The sequence below is a fragment of the Perognathus longimembris genome, chromosome 28 (genome assembly GCF_023159225.1).
Source record: "Perognathus longimembris pacificus isolate PPM17 chromosome 28, ASM2315922v1, whole genome shotgun sequence".
In the NCBI taxonomy this organism is placed as follows: Eukaryota; Metazoa; Chordata; class Mammalia; order Rodentia; family Heteromyidae; genus Perognathus; species Perognathus longimembris.
The window spans coordinates 71,130,526-71,148,107 of NC_063188.1; the positions used below are offsets into that span (position 1 = coordinate 71,130,526).

The following is a 17,582-nucleotide window of genomic DNA, read 5'->3' on the forward strand; positions in this document are numbered from 1 at the left end:
ACCAAAGAAGTGAAAGACCTCTTTGAGGAGAACTTTAAAACCTTGAAAAACGAAATTAAGTCAGAACTAAGGAAATGGAAAAACCTCCCATGCTCCTGGATTGGGAGGATTAATATAATCAAAATGGCAATATTGCCAAAGGCTATCTACAAATTCAATGCAATACCCATTAATATCCCAACACCATTCTTTGATGAAATAGAGGAAGCAATCCAGAAATTCATATGGAATAATAAAAGACCTAGAATAGCAAAAACAATCCTAAGCAGAAAGAACAGTGCTGGAGGAATTACAATACCCAACTTCAAGTTGTATTATAAAGCTATAGTAATAAAAACAGCTTGGTATTGGCACCGGAACAGGCCTGAAGACCAATGGAACAGAATTGAAGACCCGGGAATGAACCCACAGAACTACGCCTACTTAATCTTTGATAAAGGGGCTAAAACAATAGTTTGGAAGAAAGATAGCCTCTTTAACAAATTATGCTGGAAAAACTGGCTCAACACATGCAACAAACTAAAACTAGATCCTTATATATCACCCTGCACCAAAATCAATTCCAAATGGATTAAAGACCTCGAAATCAAAACAGATACCCTGAAAACACTAAAGGAAGGAGTAGGAAAAACACTTGGGCTCCTTGGCACAGGACGGAACTTCCTGAACAAAGACCCAGAAAGGCTACAAATCAAAGAAAGGTTGGACAAATGGGACTGCATCAAACTGCAGAGCTTCTGCACGGCAAAGGACATAGCTCGCAAGATAAACAGAAAGCCCACAGACTGGGAGAAGATCTTTACTGGCCATTCAATGGACAAAGGCCTCATATCTAAAATATATGCAGAACTAAAAAAATTACCTTCTTCCAAAACAAAACCGCAAACAACCAATAGCCCGCTCATCAAGTGGGCTAAAGACTTACAAAGAGACTTCTCTGATGAGGAAATGAGAATGGCCAAGAGACATATGAAAAAGTGCTCTACATCACTGGCCATAAAGGAAATGCAAATCAAAACATTGAGATTCCATCTCACCCCAGTAAGAATGTCATATATCAAGAAAACTAACAATAACAGTTGTTGGGGGGGGGGGATGTGGCCAAAAGGGAACCCTACTTCATTGTTGGTGGGAATGTAAACTGGTTCAGCCACTCTGGCAAGCAGTATGGAGACTCCTCAGAAGGCTAAATATAGAACTCCCCTATGACCCAGCAACCCCACTTTTGAGTATCCGAAAAACCACAAACAAAATCACAGTAAAGCCACCAGCACAACAATGTTCATTGCAGCACAATTTGTCATAGCGAGATTCTGGAACCAACCCAGATGCCCCTCCGTAGATGAATGGATCAGGGAAATGTGGTACATATACACAATGGAATTTTATGCCTCTATCAGAAAGAATGACATTGCCCCATTTGTAAGGAAATGGAAGGACTTGGAAAAATTATACTAAGTGAAGTGAGCCAGACCCAAAGAAACATGGACTCTATGGTCTCCCTTATTGGGAATAATTAGCACAGGTTTAGACAAGTCACAGCAGAGGATCACAAGAGCCCAATAGCTATACCCCTTATGATCCCATAGGATGATGCTAAGTGAAATGAACTCCATTTTATGGAAATGATTGTTATATCACAGTTGTAACTACTTTCAACATCCCATGTGTATCTGTAGCTTCTACTATTGATGATGTTCTTGTATCACCTTCTTGTGATTGTATCTACACTATCTCTGTAATCTTATCTGAGTCTATTGGAAACCGTGTATACTGGTATTAGAACTAGGAAATTGAAAGGGAATACTAAATTGAGAGACACAGGGTAAAAAAAGAGAAACAACTACAAAAGCAATACTTGCAAAACTGTTTGGTGTAAGTGAACTGAACACCTCAGGGGGGGGGTAAGGGGGAGGGGGGAGGGGGGTATGAGGGACAAGGTAACAAACAGTACAAGAAATGTATCCAATGCCTAATGTATGAAATTGTAACCTCTCTGGACATCAGTTTTATAATAAAAACTTAAAAAAAATAAATTCCAAGCTGGCTTTGAAAGAACTCACTGATGCTCTGGTTCTCAGGAAGCAGGCATACAATTGCTACATACATACATACATTCATCGTCCAGTGCCCCAGGCCACAAGGAATGGCCTTGGGATACCTCAGCCAGAACATCTGTGCCAAGCCTCAGGGCTCCTACCGGGGCAAGTAGAGACTGCTTCCAGTCTCCTGTGGGCAGGAGGACTCCCTTACAACCTCGCTGGCTGCCTGCTCCAGGGGCTGGTCCCTGCCAATGCCTCCAACAGTGACTGGAGCAGGTTCTCTCTCTTCCCATTCCCCAACCACTCTATTCCCATCTACCCAGTGTACCCCCATCTCCCAGTGCTGAGTGCCTCTTGCAGGCTCCAGTTCACTGGCCAGGGATTTCAAGGTAGTGATCTCAGATCCCATAAGAAACAAACCACTATCGATTCACAAACCTCAATTCTTAAGGTCGTTTCCTTTCACGTGCACATTTATTTGGTATTTCTGATGCTATGAAAAAGCCCTGTGTGGGAGAACACTCAACTGTGAAGGAGCAGGAAAACGTTTACTTACAGTTAGTTTATCATAGTCATAATACTTTACAAAGACAGTACAATGGTGACCCACCAAGGTCCAAATTGACATCCCTTTCCCACACTTGCTTTCCGTGGCAGATTCTTGAACCCGGATCTCAGTGTCACGTCCTGCCACTTCAAACTGACAGAGCACTGCTCCTGGTTGGCAGTCCAGAAAATGGCACAAAAGCACATGGACATGGACAAGGCAGTCACACCACAGAGACAGCTTCTATCTTACTGGCACACGGTAGGGAGCAAAGACGGAGAGCCAGGCAGAGAAAGGGACAGCATGTGATGAGGTGAGGACCACTGGGGTGCTGTCTCCCATGCCCCAGAATGCCTCACAACCATCCTAAAACATCAGGCAGGAGAGATGAGGGACTTCCTGTGAGTGACTGAACTGTCAAGCTGAGAGGATTCTGGTCAGCACAGGGCTAGGGAGTCCTATGAGGAAAGCTCACTGGTGCCCAAGAGGGCTGACCACACAGCATGTCTGCCTCCCTTCAGTCTCTGTCCCATGAGCACCACCGTTTCAGTTGTCTTTCAGCCACTGCTTGAGCAGCCTCTGGAACATCTTCTTGTTTTCCTGCTGTCTCTCCCGTGGGCACCTCTCTTCAGGGGGCAGCAGCCTCGGCAGCTGCTGCTGCTGCTGTGCCCCCTCTGGCAGAAGGCCAGGCTGGTTGGTGCCCATGCTGAGGGTCAAGCCGCTGAGGCCCTGTACCAGCGAGTCCCAGGAGGAGGAACTGCCGGTGGCATTTCTTTCCCCAGAGACCCCCGCATGCTGCCCGTGGCCCTGGCAGTATCGACAATCACATCGGATCCGACTGTGAGCTCTGTCATCTACAGACGATCCGGTGTTCCTTTCCACTGCATAAGGGGCCATGTGGTCGCGGTGCCTGCGTCTCATGTGGCCCTGGCCCCGGAACCCCTTCTTCTTCTGCGATAACCCCAGCCTCTCCCAGCGCCTTTGCCGCAGCAGACTCTTCTCCTCCCTGTAGTGCTGCTGGGCCAGCCCCTCGGGCAGAGGCGCAGGGGCACTGGTGCCCGCACCAGGGCTTGGTGCGCTGAAGCTCATCCTTAGCTGTTGTGAGGAGCAAGGCTCAGAGACCAACACGACCTCCTGGGAGGCGGCAGTAATGGTCAGCCGGGGAGACCCAGAATTCAACGCTGCGTTCCATTTCTCCCGTGGATCCATGGGATCTGGTCTGAGCTGGGAGCCCCACGGGCTGTGGTGTGGGTGGGATGGGGAACCGGGAGGATCTGCAGGAAGCAGAAGGAAGCTAGAGACCTTCGGCTGCTAGCAGAGCTCACCCTGTGACAAAGAGGGACAGGAGAAGAATGACAGTCCACCGTTATGCATTTTTCTTTACATTCCTGCCCCTCCTCTTCCCTGGTGTCAAACCCACCTCCTAGGCTTCTTCTGAGGATTCCATGTGCTAATACACACCCAGAGCTTAGGAGGTCAATGGCATGATATAAAAGTTTTAGAAATGGCACCGCTTATTGCAATTATAATCATGCAGAAACAGTTAAAGATTACCTGAAGCGCAATAGACTGTATGTAGAGCCCAAATAGTATAATTCTTTAAAAAGACTGAACCAAAATCCAACACAGTAAGCACTATAAAATGGGTATTTGCAAGTGGCCACAAGGGGAATGAGGTCAAAGAATGAAGGGTGATGGGAATAGATGCTGGTAAGAACGCATTGTGTGTTCCACAGAATTGAGAAATGTAAGATAAGTGCGGGTCAAACTGTCGTCAAGATGTTTAAGGATGACACAGATCAAGGTGTACAACATACACAAACTGCTTTGTTGGGCTGGGAATATGGCCTAGTGGTAAAGTGCTCACCTCGTATACATGAAGCCCTGGGTTCCATTCCTCAGCACCATATACATAGAAAAAGCCAGAAGTGGTGCTGTGGCTCAAATGGTAGAGTGCTAGCCTTGAGCAAACAGAAGCCAGGGACAGTGCTCAGGCCCTGAGTTCAAGCCCCAGGACTGGCAAACAAAACAAAACAAAACTGCTTTGCTAAATGGCAAAAAATTCAATTCCTAACCTACAAATTAAGAAAAATAACAGACTGCATGGGTGTGGTTGGTTGAATGAAAATGTTGGAAGAGATAACACTGTATTCATAAACTCTTGTGTTCAATGCAAACTCCTTTGTACAACTACTTAAAGATAATAAAAATATCAAAATCCTGTTACACTTTAGAGACCATTCTAATGAATAAGTGTAAGAAGAAAAAGCAATAGGGGGCCAACGTGTGTTCTTCTCCAAAGTATTCATAAACTTACATGCAGTAAACATTATGAAATTGTAGGTATGTGTACTATGATGTCACTCCCTCGAGAATTTCTGCATTCATGATGACTAGCTTTACATCTAATTAAAAGGGCTGCTTCTCCTTATGGAAATCACCTAAAAATTCTCACCATGTGTAAATAATAATTTCTTGTGCTAAAAAGAGCAAAATTTAAGAGTTTTCAGAGTGGGTGGGGGCTCATCTAAGTGAAGCACTGTTTGAATTAGTCAATATGTTTTATAAACCTGTAGCAGGACTGACCAGGGCTGGTGAGAATGGAGGAAATAGGAAAGAACAAAAGAAGTGACCACTAGCAGAAATGAAAGAATATATTTTCCTCTAACTCTAAAATCAGCTCTATATAAACACATTCAAAACCCTGGTGTGTTTCTTCCATTACTGGAAAATCATGAGCTGCCAGGTTTCACTCAGTGTAAACTGTCTGCTCAGTGCCACGATGTTTACAGAAACTGTACTAGTAGTTAGAAATCTTTTCCCCAAATCTCCAGGCCCCTGAAAATTAACATTCTAATTTCTGTTTCTGTCAGTTTTACTACATTGAGTGCCTACAAATTGGAATGAGTTATCAATTAGTCTGAGTCCTTTTGCAAATAGCTTATTTCACTTGGTATAATTGATCAAGACTCAGCAAAATGTAACAGCAGTTTAAGGATAATAATTCATTTGTTTGTATGTATGTAGAGGTGGATATAAATTTTATCCACTGACTCATCACAGGACATTCATAGAATTTAAGCCTCTTGGTAATTTTTTTCTGCCAGTCCTGGGGCTTGAACTCAAAGCCTGGCCACTATCCCTAACCTTCTTTGGCTCAAGGCTAGCACTCTACCACTTGAGTCACAGCTCCACTTCTGGCCTTTTCTGTGTATGTAGTACTGAAGAATTGAACCCAGAGCTTCAATCATTCTAGGCAAGCACTCTATCACTAAGTCACATATCCAACCCATCCTGGTAATTTTGAATAATGACAGCATAAAAACGGGAGTGTGCCAAGCACCAGGAGCTCATGCCCCTAATCGTAGCTACTCAGGAGGCTGAGATCTGAGGATTGTGATTCAACGCCAACCTAGAAGAAAAGGCTGTAAGATTAGAATCTCCAGTTAAGTACAAAAAAAAAAATAGTCCAAAGCAGAGCTGTGGCTCCAGGGGTAAAGTGCTAGCCTTGAGTAAAAACATGCAAGGATATAGCCTAGGCTCTGAGTCCAAGGCCCAGGACAAGCATGAAATAAAAAAGTGAGAGTGGAAGTATAAAAAATAATTTCTGGGTCTTCCTGGTGAGTTTCACTGGCAAATTCTACCAGATATGAAACCAAACAATCACATTCTTTCTTCACAATGCCTTTCAGAATACAGAGCAGAGGAAACATTTCCAAATGTGTTCATGTGTCTAGCACTGCACTGATACTAGGAAAACTACAGACAGGTTTTCTGTCTTGGCATAAGAACAAAGTTCTTCAAGAATAGCAACAGGGGGCTGGGAATGTGGCCTACTGGTAGAGTGCTTGCCTAGCATGCATGAATCCCTGGGTTCAATTCCTCAGCACCACATATATAGAAGAAGCCAGAAGTGGTGCTGTGGCTCAAGAGGTAGAGTGCTAGTCTTGAGCAACATGAAGCCGGGGACAGTGCTCAGGTCCTGAGTTCAAGCCCCAGGAGTGGCAAAAAAAAAAAAAAAGAATAGCAACAATTCCGGGCCAGCAATGTATGAAAACAAGTATAAACCATAATGAAGTGGGTTTTCTCGTAGGAATGCCAACACGTTTCTCTCACAAAGACACAGATCCCATCAATGTACTCCACAGATTGTGAGGTCAGGGAAAAGAACAATGATAGCATCCAATCCAGATATGCAGAAAAATCGTTTGATGTTTCAAAATCCACTGATGATGTTAAAAAGTCTAACACACTAGGAATACAAGTCTACTTTCTGAGCTAGCCAAAGGGCATGTTCAAAACAACCTACAACTGATGTCCTACCTAAGAATCTAGTACTGAATGAATTTTCCTTGAGGCTGAGAAAAAGGCAAGAGCAGTTTCTCCTACTGTGACTATCCAACCTCATGCTGGAAATCTTAGATGGTGCAGCAATACCTGGAAAATAAGTAGGAATGAAAGAATTAAGAAAGTCAAGCAATGCACTCTAGTGGTGCTCCCCAGCACTTGGGAGGATGAGTCAGGAGGATTTAGATTTGGAGGCCAGCTTGGGCTACATTGTGAGTTTCAAGCTAACCTAGGCTAAATAGGGAGATCTGGTCTCAAATCCAAGAAAATAAAGAAAGTAATTATACTATTCTCTAACTAAATTACTGGTTACTATAGTAAATACTAAATATTACAGTAATAAAATAATAGTTACTATATTAAATACGCTATAATAGTATATTTGTTTTATTATCAGTCATAGGGCTTGAACTCAGGGCTTGAGCACTGTCCCCGAGCTCTACCATGAGCCAGAGCGCCACTTCTGGCTTTCTGGTGGTTAACTAGAGATAAGTTTCACGAACTTTCCTGCCTGGGCTGCCTTTATACTGTGATCCTCAGACTTCCTCAGTAGCTAGGACTACAGGTCTGAGCCACCAGAGCCCAGGTACTGATTCTCTTCTGGACAGTTCCAAGTGATATCTGTCTTATTCTAATTAATCACAAAAAGCTAGAAAGAAGTGTAACTGTGGCTCAAGTGCTAGAGCTAGTCTTGAGCACAAAAGCTCAGGGACTGCACCCAGGCACTGAGTTCAAGAATCAGGATTGGGGCTGGGAATATGGCCTAGTGGCAAGAGTACTTGCCTCGTACACATGAAGCCCTGGGTTCGATTCCCCAGCACCACCGCATATATAGAACATGGCCAGAAGTGGCGCTGTGGCTTAAGTGGCAGAGTGCTAGCCTTGAGCAAAAAAGAAGACCGGGACAGTGCTCAGGCCCTGAGTCCAAGGCCCAGGACTGTCAAAACAAAAACAAATACAAGACTCAGGATTGGCAACAACAAAAAGTGTTCAGAATAAAACAGCGAATTAAGAAAATACAAACGAAGCTGCACACTCAGAAAAATGCTTGTGAATCACAGGCCTGATAAATGACCATGATATAGAAACTACATGTAAAACTTAACAGTATCCAGAATTGGTGGCTGATATATCTGAGGATCATGACTTAAACCCAGCCTAAGCAGGAAAGTCTAAGAGACACCTACCTCCAATTGACCGGAAAACAAAACAAAACGAAACAAAACAAAAAACGGGGTTGAGGTGTGGCTTAGTGGTAAAGCACCAGCACTGAGTGAAAAAGTTAAGTGTCCAGGTCCTGAGTTCAAGTCCAAGACCCAGCACAAACACTATAGCACAGTCTTACTTTATGTTGATTGAAAAACCACAAGTGGCTGATGCTTTAGTAAGAGCATCTCTCCATAATCCTTCAATAAACACATCTTGGAAGAATTTTATAAAAAGCATTAGATGCTAAATTGATACTTTAGAGCAGCAATCCAGGCTCTATCTTTTCAGAAAACCTGAAAACCAAGAATTTGCTTGCTGTTTTGGAGCACTCTGCAGACTCAGAAATATTTATTTATTAAATATTGGGCTAGGAAACAGAACAATGCCAAAACCTTCCAAATCCTGCCATTTAACAATGCATACATGCAAACAGTAAGGATACATCATGGAATGAGAGTCTCTTAACATTTCAGTCATTGAAAGCTGTTCCCAACAAGCTTTTCCACTTATATCCTGGAGCCAACAGCATGCCCCATAAATACTTATGTGAGAAACATCTGGAACATGATCCTAACCCAATTACCTCCCAACCTATAGTCCCATGTCAGAGGGACTCACCCTCTCAGCCTCCTATTTCTTCATTTACAAAGCCTATTCTCACAGAAAGAATATAATTCTCCCAAGTATCTTCTGGCGAAGAAATGCTGAGATTTTAGAAAGATTATGTCACACTGACTGGGGTTTTAACCCATCTTTCCTGTCTGTTCCTTGTAGGAGTGAAGTTTTTCAGAAGGCTGTATGTGCTCTGAATCAGTATCCAATTTGGGATGCGGTTTCTCCATGAGCATGATACAGTTTGTCTGTCCTATTTCTGTAGGCACCACAAGGTTCTGGAACCACACATGTGAGGTTATGCAGGATCCTCTCCAGAGGGGTTAAGGGTTAGGAGGCCTCAAGAAGTCCTCTATTTGGGGACAGGGGAAGAGCTGGAACAATAAATGTGACTTCCATTCCTTTGTGACCTTACTTCAGTCCTTCAAGAATCTCTTGGCCCAGAGGGATAAAGACCTTGTGTTCAATGTTTGCTTAAAACACTTGGGCCTTCAGTTTCCCTCCTCCTCATTTCAAGGCAGCTTCTGAAGACAGGGAGAAGGCCACTGCACATGCGTGAGCCCACAGACTTTTTTGTTCAGAGCTTCAGCTGGGATGTGCTGTCCCAGGGACTATTGCTTCCCAGCTTGATGGTCAGTTTAATGTGTTAGACTGTCGAGGCTAGGGTGCCCTGGCAGTGTAGAGCTAGTGCAGATGTTGCTGTGAAGGTATCTGTGGGAGTGCTGACCTCTTATGACCATCAGACTAGAGCACATGAGTGGGCTTCTTCCAGTCAGCCAATGGCCTCAAGAGCAGAGACCGAGGCTTCTCAGGGTAGAAGCAATTCAGCCTGAAGACTGCAACGCAGGACCTCTGCTGGAGTTTCAGCATGCTGTCCCTCCTCCACATTTCACACTCAAGAATGCAGTGTCCCCTCTCAGCGGTGTGACCTGCTCTCTGGCTTTTGGATCTGCCAGGACTCACAACCCCATGAAGACAATGCTTTGAAACAAATCTTCCATCCATATATCGATGGAGATATGCATAGATACCTGGATCTGTGAAAATACTGCTGCTTTGTTTACTCTGGAGAGCCTCGATGAATATGCCCACAAACACCACATCACATCTCAAGTCCCAAAACATTGATTGAGCTGTGTTACTATCAAGTGCCAGCTGATGTGGATGACAAGGAATACAATGACACAAAGCAGTTTCATTTGTGTAGTGCCTTCCATGTGGCCTGAAATATGAAGCAGGTGTTTTACACCCATTCCTTTGTCTCACTTGGGTCTCCCAAACAACCTCCAAAGCTGGCAGAGCCATTGTCATTTCACAAATGGGGAGGCATCATGATATGAAAAGAGACAGACTTAGGTGGCAGGACCCACAGTGGAATCTGGTAGGAATGAAATGTAGAGGATGTAGATGACTCGGGTTAGAGACAGTGGTGTGGGGGGGGGGGGCACAGGGTGTCTGTGTCATGGGAAACTTCTAATGCTGTGAAGGAGCAACAAAACATCACACCCTCTGTGACTTGTCTCAGGGCATACCTGGCCATACTCTACACAAAGAAGAAGCTCCAATGAACTACTGGAAAGAGCTGGATCTGAATTGTAAAGATCCATCTAATCTAAAGTGATGTTCACTTATGGTTCTAGACAGAAACTCCACAATTACACAGCTTGCTTTCTGGTGAAGGGCCATCCAGGAAAAGCTGAAAGAGCGGCAGGGAAGAGAAAGGCTCTCAGGCTCACCAGAGAAGTCTAATGAGACCCTAGTGTCCTTCCTACGAAGATGTGAAGTGCAAGGGTAAAGCCTCCCTCCTAGGTATCCCATGGCAGCATCAGCAGAAGTAATGAGAGGAAATGTGCCAGCTTCCTTTCTTTGTACTTTCCCTACACTGCCCATTATATCCTCACAAGTACTATCCTATGAGTTTAGCATTATGATTGAATAATAGCAAATACATTTATAAGTGAAGACAATTAACTCCTCAAGGTGATCCAATTACATATAACAGAAGTGAGGAACAGGGTGTTTGTGTGGTAGAATAACAGCAAGTGTCCTTAACCACTACACTATCTTGCTCTCACAAAAATAAACCCAAACATCTGGAATGTTCAGTAAATAAGGAGTTCTGTCTTTCACTATGAATTAAAAGAAACCTCCTCAATCAGGCCTACTCAGACAGGGCCATTCACTATCACACAAAACAGTCAAGGGGAAGGGTAAACCCCTGTTTCACTTTGAAGAACCATGGCTCTTCCACTGAGTTCACAAGTGATATCCACAAGTTGAAATGTTCATATATAGAAAAGTGTTTTCTTTTACTTTTTCTTTTTTTATCAGTCATGGGGCCTGAACTCAGGGCCTGGCTGCTGTTCCTGAGCTTTTTGCTAGTAATCTAGCGGTTTGAACCATAGTGCCACTTCCAGTTTTCTGGAAGATTAGAGTGTCATGGACTTTCCTGCCTGAGCTGGCTTTGACCGGAGATCCTCAGATCTCAGCCTCATGAGTAGCTAGGATTACAGGCGTGAGCCACTGTTGCCCAGCAGCGAAGGCATTTTCTATTCTTGTATCTTTCCAATGAGCAAGTATCACACGAATCCCCAGAAGACCTTCTGTTGCTTTCACCTTGGCCAATGGGGAGTAACTCTCCATTCCTCAGTTGGTTAGGAGCCAGTGGAATGGATGAGCACAATCTCCTTAGATAAAACATTCTAGAATAGGATGGCTCCTTGCAAAATTTTTGCTTTTTTTTTTTTTGGCAGTTATGGGATTTGAACTCAGGACCTGGGTGCTGTCCCTGAGCTCTTTTGCTCAAGGCAAAAGCCACAGTGCCACTTTTGGCTTTTGAGTAGTTAATTGGGTATAAGAATCTCACAGGGACATTTCTGCCCCAGCTGGCTTCACGATGTGATCCTCAGATCTCAGTCTCCTGAGTAGCTAGGATTACAGGTATGTGCTACCAGCACCTGGCTAGACTATCACCTTTCATCCACCCTTCAGGATTTAACTTATGTAGCATTCCTTCCACAAGGTCTTCTCTAATGTCATCCCCAACTCTTTGGACTTGGGGCCTGAATTAGAGCTCCTATAGCACCCTCTTCTTGCCCCTCTCCCAGCCCGAACACTATCCAGCTGACAAGAGATGGTTATGTGTCTTTCTCATCCACTAGTCTGAGAGCCAACAAACTAACAAATTTCTCTGGTTTGTCCACACAAGCTACACTCCAGGCTTCACAAACAAATATCAACAAATGAAGTAAGGGAAATTTGGGGCTCTTTATAAACATCTCAGTATGTAAGTAGTATAGAATCCTGTAGCAGGAAAATAATCCTGCATTGAGAAGATTAGGAAACATGCCTAAGATCACATGACTAGGAAGAAACAGAATTCCACCCTGGGTCCCTCTGAATTTAGATGCTGTGCCCCTGATGGTAGGACACTGCCTCTCTGGATTCTCAGCTTCCTTGGAAGCTGAGCTAGGAAGCAATCGCAGGGCAGATTTTAGAAAAAATGCTGGAGGCAAGACTTACGTGTCTAGATCCATTATCGAGATTAATGTAACTGATAAAACAAATATTCACTGTACCTTTCCCATTTCAGACTGTGTTCTCAGTGCCTAGAGAGCTGCCAATGACACTTCAAAAACCTGACGTGCACTAGTGGTTCATGCCTGTAATCCTAGCTACTCAAGAGGCTGAGATCTGAGGGTCATAGTTCAAAGCCAGGCTAGGCAGGAAAGTCTATGAGACATTTATCTCCAATTAACCACCAGAAAACCAGAAACGTCACTGTGGCTCAAGGTGGCAGAGCTCTAGCCTTGAACAAAAGAGCTCAAGGACAGTGGCCAGGCCCTGAGTTCAAACCCCATGGCCTACAAAACTAAAGCAAAAACAAAAACCTGCTGCCATTAGCTTGTGTTCTAGTGTACTCAGGTGAACAGAAATAGCTAAACAAGCAAATGCATGCTATGTCTAGAACACTCTTAAGAACTCTATTGATTTTACAATTCCAAACAATGGCACATATTTTTTGTATCTTTTCCTGATGATACAAAATATGCCTAGGAAAAAAAATGCTATTCCATTTCAAAGGAACAAAATTCATTGAGCAACAGATGATATTTTCCCAGAAATGGCAAAATCCCCATAGGTAAATGACAGACATCTGGGCAAGGATTTGGTCTGGACTTTCTATGCCTATTTTATTCAATGCCAAGTTTCTCCCCTACACCACTGCTTGGATGTGCAAATGTGTCCTCTCCCAGGCACACAGACATTGTGTATTTTTCATGGATAATCTCTATCTCACTGGTCTAGAATGGAAGGGCTACTGTTCTTATGAGCATCACTACAAAAGAACACAGATGTCAATAAACACCCAGAAATGCCCATTTCTGAGTTTGAAAGAAGGAATCAAAACCATGAACCACCGGACAACGGTGTCTCATACCTGTAATCCTAACTACTCAGGAGGCTGCGATCTGAAGATTGTGGTTTGAACCCAGCCATGGTAGAAGTTTATGAGACTCCAATTAATCACCAAAAAGCTGGAAGTGGAGCTGTGGCTCCAGTGGTAGAGTGCCATCCCTGAGCAAAAACGGCTCATGGAGGTACCCAGGCCCTGAATTCAAGTACCAGAATAAGCATGCACACACACAAACACACACACACACACACACTACATAGTCCTTGAGTTAGGAATGTTCATTCAGGTGGGCCAGAAAAAAACAGACTCAAAAATAGCAGTATCAGGGCAAATAACTGGCCATGGGGGGAAGGGATAAAGAGAAGGACACGGAGTCAAAGCAGCAAGCAGAACACAAAGACACTCTCCTCTCACCGGTGGAGAGCCCACCTGGTCACCAAGGTCACTGTTCTCTGGGTTCTCATCACTGATCTGACAACCACCTCAGTGACATCTATACCTTTCAACTACACTACACAACAAGATAACCTGACTGGCCGGGGTCTCGTGATTCAACATGTCTTTACTGAGGGCACACTTGTGCAGATGTCTGGTCACTGAGATATCCAATGCAGCCCCGTCCTGCAGACAGAGAGCTCAGTCTGAGGAAGCAAAAGGCTCTCCAACATAACGCAGTAAGTGGAAGAGTTGGGGTCTACACTGGTACTAGACACCTGGGAACAGAGTGAGGACAGAGGACACAGTCCTTCTCACTCAAAGTGATCAGCAATTCCAGCAGAGGAACTGCTGTGTCAGTTCCTTCACAGTAGACTATTTCTAGCTGAGAACACCCACACCCACACAATGTGAAAAGGGGCACATGGCTACTGCCCTGGTTTGGGACTACATGGTTGCAGACCCTGGACATTCCAAGTAAAAGTCACAGAGGATCTCTGGATGAACAGCAATGATGCTTTCTGTGTCCAATCATGAGTAATATATCATGAAGAGTAACAGTCTTCAGACGACTTACAGTGTGTGAGGCAGGGAGCCATACTGAAAATGACAACAGGACATAAAGATGTTAGGAGTCAGGGGAGAACCGGAGTGAGTGCTTACTACCCAGATGGTCAGGAAGGGTTTCTCTCTAGGCATGGTGTGATAAATAATATAGGTTGAGTAACCTTTATCTGACATACTTAGGGCTATAAGTACTCTCGATTTCAGATGATTTTCAATTTTGGGTATACACACACACACACATGGGACCCAAGTATAAACACTATATTCATTTATGTTTCAAATAAAGATTATGCATATAACCTAAAAGTGATCGTTTGTGTGTATGTGTGTGTGCATGTGTACATTAGTATCTACCCTCTGCCAAGGACCTACACTCCCAACCCCACTTGCATCCTAACAACAAACTGTCAGAGCAGATCAACTTTGGAAAGTAATGGTACTCAAAATGTTTAGCGTTTTGGAGCATTTTGGGGTTTAGACTTTCAGATTAGGGATACTCAATTGGTATTTTTACCCCCAATGTGCAGGTGAGGAAACTGAGGATCAAAGAGGTTCAGCCACTCAGTGAAGATCACAAGCTAGTTCTAGACAGCGACCACTTCTCACCTAGGTCTGTTAAAATACAAAGGTTTCCATACTACTCAGTACATCCATTTCTTCTCTCAACTGTTTGAATGGTATTCATCTTATATTTACCTGTGGCTCTCCTAACTTTTTTTTTTTGGTCAGTCATGCGTCTTGAACTCAGGGCCTGGGCACTGTCACTGAGCTTTTCGCTCAAGGCTAGTGCTCTACCATTTTGAGCCACAGCACCACTTCCAGTTTTCTAGTGGTTAATTGGAGATAAGAGTTTCATCAACTTTCCTGCCTGGGCTGGCTTTGAATAGTGATTCTCAGATCTTAGCCTGCTGAGTAGGTAGGATTACAAGTATGAGACTGGCGCTTGGCTTCTACTTACCTTTAACTTCTCATGCCATCTGCTCAATATTATACATAGCCTCTGCTTGGACACAGCACTATTATTTCGCAAATGGAACATTCCTCGCACCGGGGATGTGAAGCCAAGATACTTGAGTTTATTTCCCACTCACATGATGGCCAAAGAAAGGAAACAGATTACTGAGGGTTTGTTGTAACCCAACTATTTCACAAAGCTTCAAGTATGGTTTTCAATGTAACCAATGATCAACTGAAAAGAGTAAAAACTGTCTTTGCCTACAAAAAATGTTCACAAAGCATAATCTTAAGTGTAAAGACGGTTCAGGAAAAAAAGACAGTATCCCCTCCACCCCCCATTGACAGGTAGCTGTTGAAATTCTGCTCCTTAAGATACAGTCATCTCCTTTGGTGACCTTTTTCCTTGTTCCTGGTACCAAGAGAATTATCCAAGCAAAGCCATCCACATGCCCTTTGGGGTCAAAATTAACAAAAGAATCCTGACACACACAGGTCAACACATAAATCAGCATGTCCAATGGAGAGAATCTGTATGAGGAATTCAATGGAATTCTGTGAGTAATTCTAATGCCAATTTCTGATCCTGCAGAGGCCTAGTGCTCAGAATTTGCTGGACTCTGGCGAACAGGACAACCACTGATGTCTCCTCTTCTGAGAATCAGACAATACAGCTTGTATATTTATTTGACTAAAATTGTCTAAACATTTGCATGTTATCACCACAGAGCCTACTAAAATCATACCTATTCCTAAGTCACATCCTGACCCCTCTGCCTTTCACAGGTCCTAGAATTTCTCTGGTGTTTGCATTGGGCAACTGTTACCTTCCTTGAAAACACTTTAATGATGTTTGTCATTTATTAATGAGGTGGGAGATGACAGTGGGGAGGGAGGCAAGGCCAAGGAAAAGGGTTATTTGTGAACCTTTTGAACATTGATTTGAGCCCAGTGACATCTCAGGTGCTTAATGATGCTTAACCCCAGTTCCATTTCTTGGCTTATAAAGGACAATCCCCAGCTAGAGCAAAAGAACTACGTCACTAGTGGTCTGTCCAGCCACCAGACTGGCACTAGAGAACTGGAGTTCTGGGAGAGAAAACACACACACACACACACACACACACACACACACACACACACACACACAGAGAGAGAGAGAGAGAGAGAGAGAGAGAGAGAGAGAGAGAGAGAGAGAGAGAGAGAGAGAGAGAGCAGGTCTGCTCAGAAAGCGATCTTCATGCTAGGTCAAAGCACAATTGTGGTCCCAGGACTCAAATGTACACCTGGACTGTTCAAGGCAATTTTCTCACTGAGTCTCTCTCAGCTCTTCTACTCTAATGTAGCCTATTCTAGGAAACTTAACACTCATTCTCTCTCCCTCTGTGTCCACACACCCACACCACTCTCTTACAATCTGTCTCTGCCCCTATCTCTGTCCCCCTCTGTGTATTTTCCACCCTTAGTATCCAGGTCTCTCTATCTCCCAGTCTCGCTCTCCCTCCCTTTTCCCTCCCACTCGCTCCCTTCTCCCTCCCACTCGCTCCCTTTTTCTCTCTTTCAGTTCCTTCTCTGCCATCCTGTCTGAGTCCCTCTTCCAACGCCCTCTCGTTCTCAGTGTCTCCCGGGCTGTCTCACGTGCGTTCTCGCTCCGGAGCTGCTCCGGACGTCCAGTCCCCTGCGTGTTGCCTCTCCAGCTCTCAAATCCTGAAAACAGCGCTGAACTGGGAAGCCAGGAGTTAAGACCACCGAGTGGAGCAGCGCTCCGGAGCCTAGAGAGGCGGCACCGGGAAGGGCGGGGTCTGCGGGCCCAGCCAGCATCCCTGGGCGGGGCCTCTGCACAGATCCGGCCTTTGGTTGGCTGCCCCTGCTCAGGTGTGGGAGCCAGCAGGTGGCGGCGGCCGGTTTCCGCGCCTTGGCGGCTGGGCTGGGATTGGCTCCGGCTCCCGCTCCGGGGAGAGCTGGCGTAGCGCCCGTCCTTTTGGCGGCTTGACCTCGGGGTGGGGGGTGGGTGGGGGTGGGTGTCGGGACGGGGCTGTGAGAATAAATTGTGGGTAGCGGAGGTGATGACAGCGGCGGGCCCTTGGGAACCGGCGCGGGGACCCCCTGCGGCCGCCCGCTCCGGGCCGGTCCGGGCCGGTTAGTTCTGGTTTAGAGCGCTTCGGGGTCCCCGAGCTTACCTTGGAGTTGGCTGACTTGCCGGGTTTTCTTTGGGCCGTGGCGGGAGCAGCGGGCCCCGAAAGCAGAGTCCAGAAGTTGCGCGCGTTCGGGCTGCAACCCGGGCGCCGCGGTCCAGATGTGGTGGAGATCAGTGTGGTGCCAAGCTGCCCTGGCCCTCCAGCTTTATACGGAGGAGACACGCCTGCCTGCCTGCTTGCCTGCCTCGGACGGGCAGGTTTGCAGAGAGGGGGCTGCTTGTAATCAGAACTCTCAGTACGCCCAGCAGCGAATG

The 17,582-nt window shown here is 45.1% G+C and overlaps 1 protein-coding gene across 4 annotated transcripts; it reads right to left on the reverse strand.

The window, feature by feature from the left end:
- Positions 1-2,128: 2,128 nt before the first annotated feature.
- On the reverse strand, positions 2,129-17,360 carry Fam156a (family with sequence similarity 156 member A). 4 transcript variants are annotated; one of them, XM_048335288.1, is made up of 3 exons: positions 16,769-17,005; positions 3,898-3,915; positions 2,129-3,860 (listed from the first exon to the last, which is right to left on the reverse strand). In XM_048335288.1, the coding sequence occupies exon 3, from the start codon at positions 3,796-3,798 to the stop codon at positions 3,136-3,138; it is 663 nt and encodes a 220-aa protein (XP_048191245.1). In that variant the 5' UTR covers positions 3,799-3,860; positions 3,898-3,915; positions 16,769-17,005; the 3' UTR covers positions 2,129-3,135. The 4 variants fall into 4 exon arrangements, with proteins under 4 accessions (XP_048191245.1, XP_048191246.1, XP_048191247.1 ...); XM_048335289.1 differs by lacking the exon at positions 16,769-17,005 and adding an exon at positions 16,058-16,193; XM_048335290.1 differs by lacking the exon at positions 16,769-17,005 and adding an exon at positions 17,311-17,360 and having other exon boundaries at positions 2,129-3,915.
- Between the last annotated feature and the right edge of the window lie 222 nt (positions 17,361-17,582).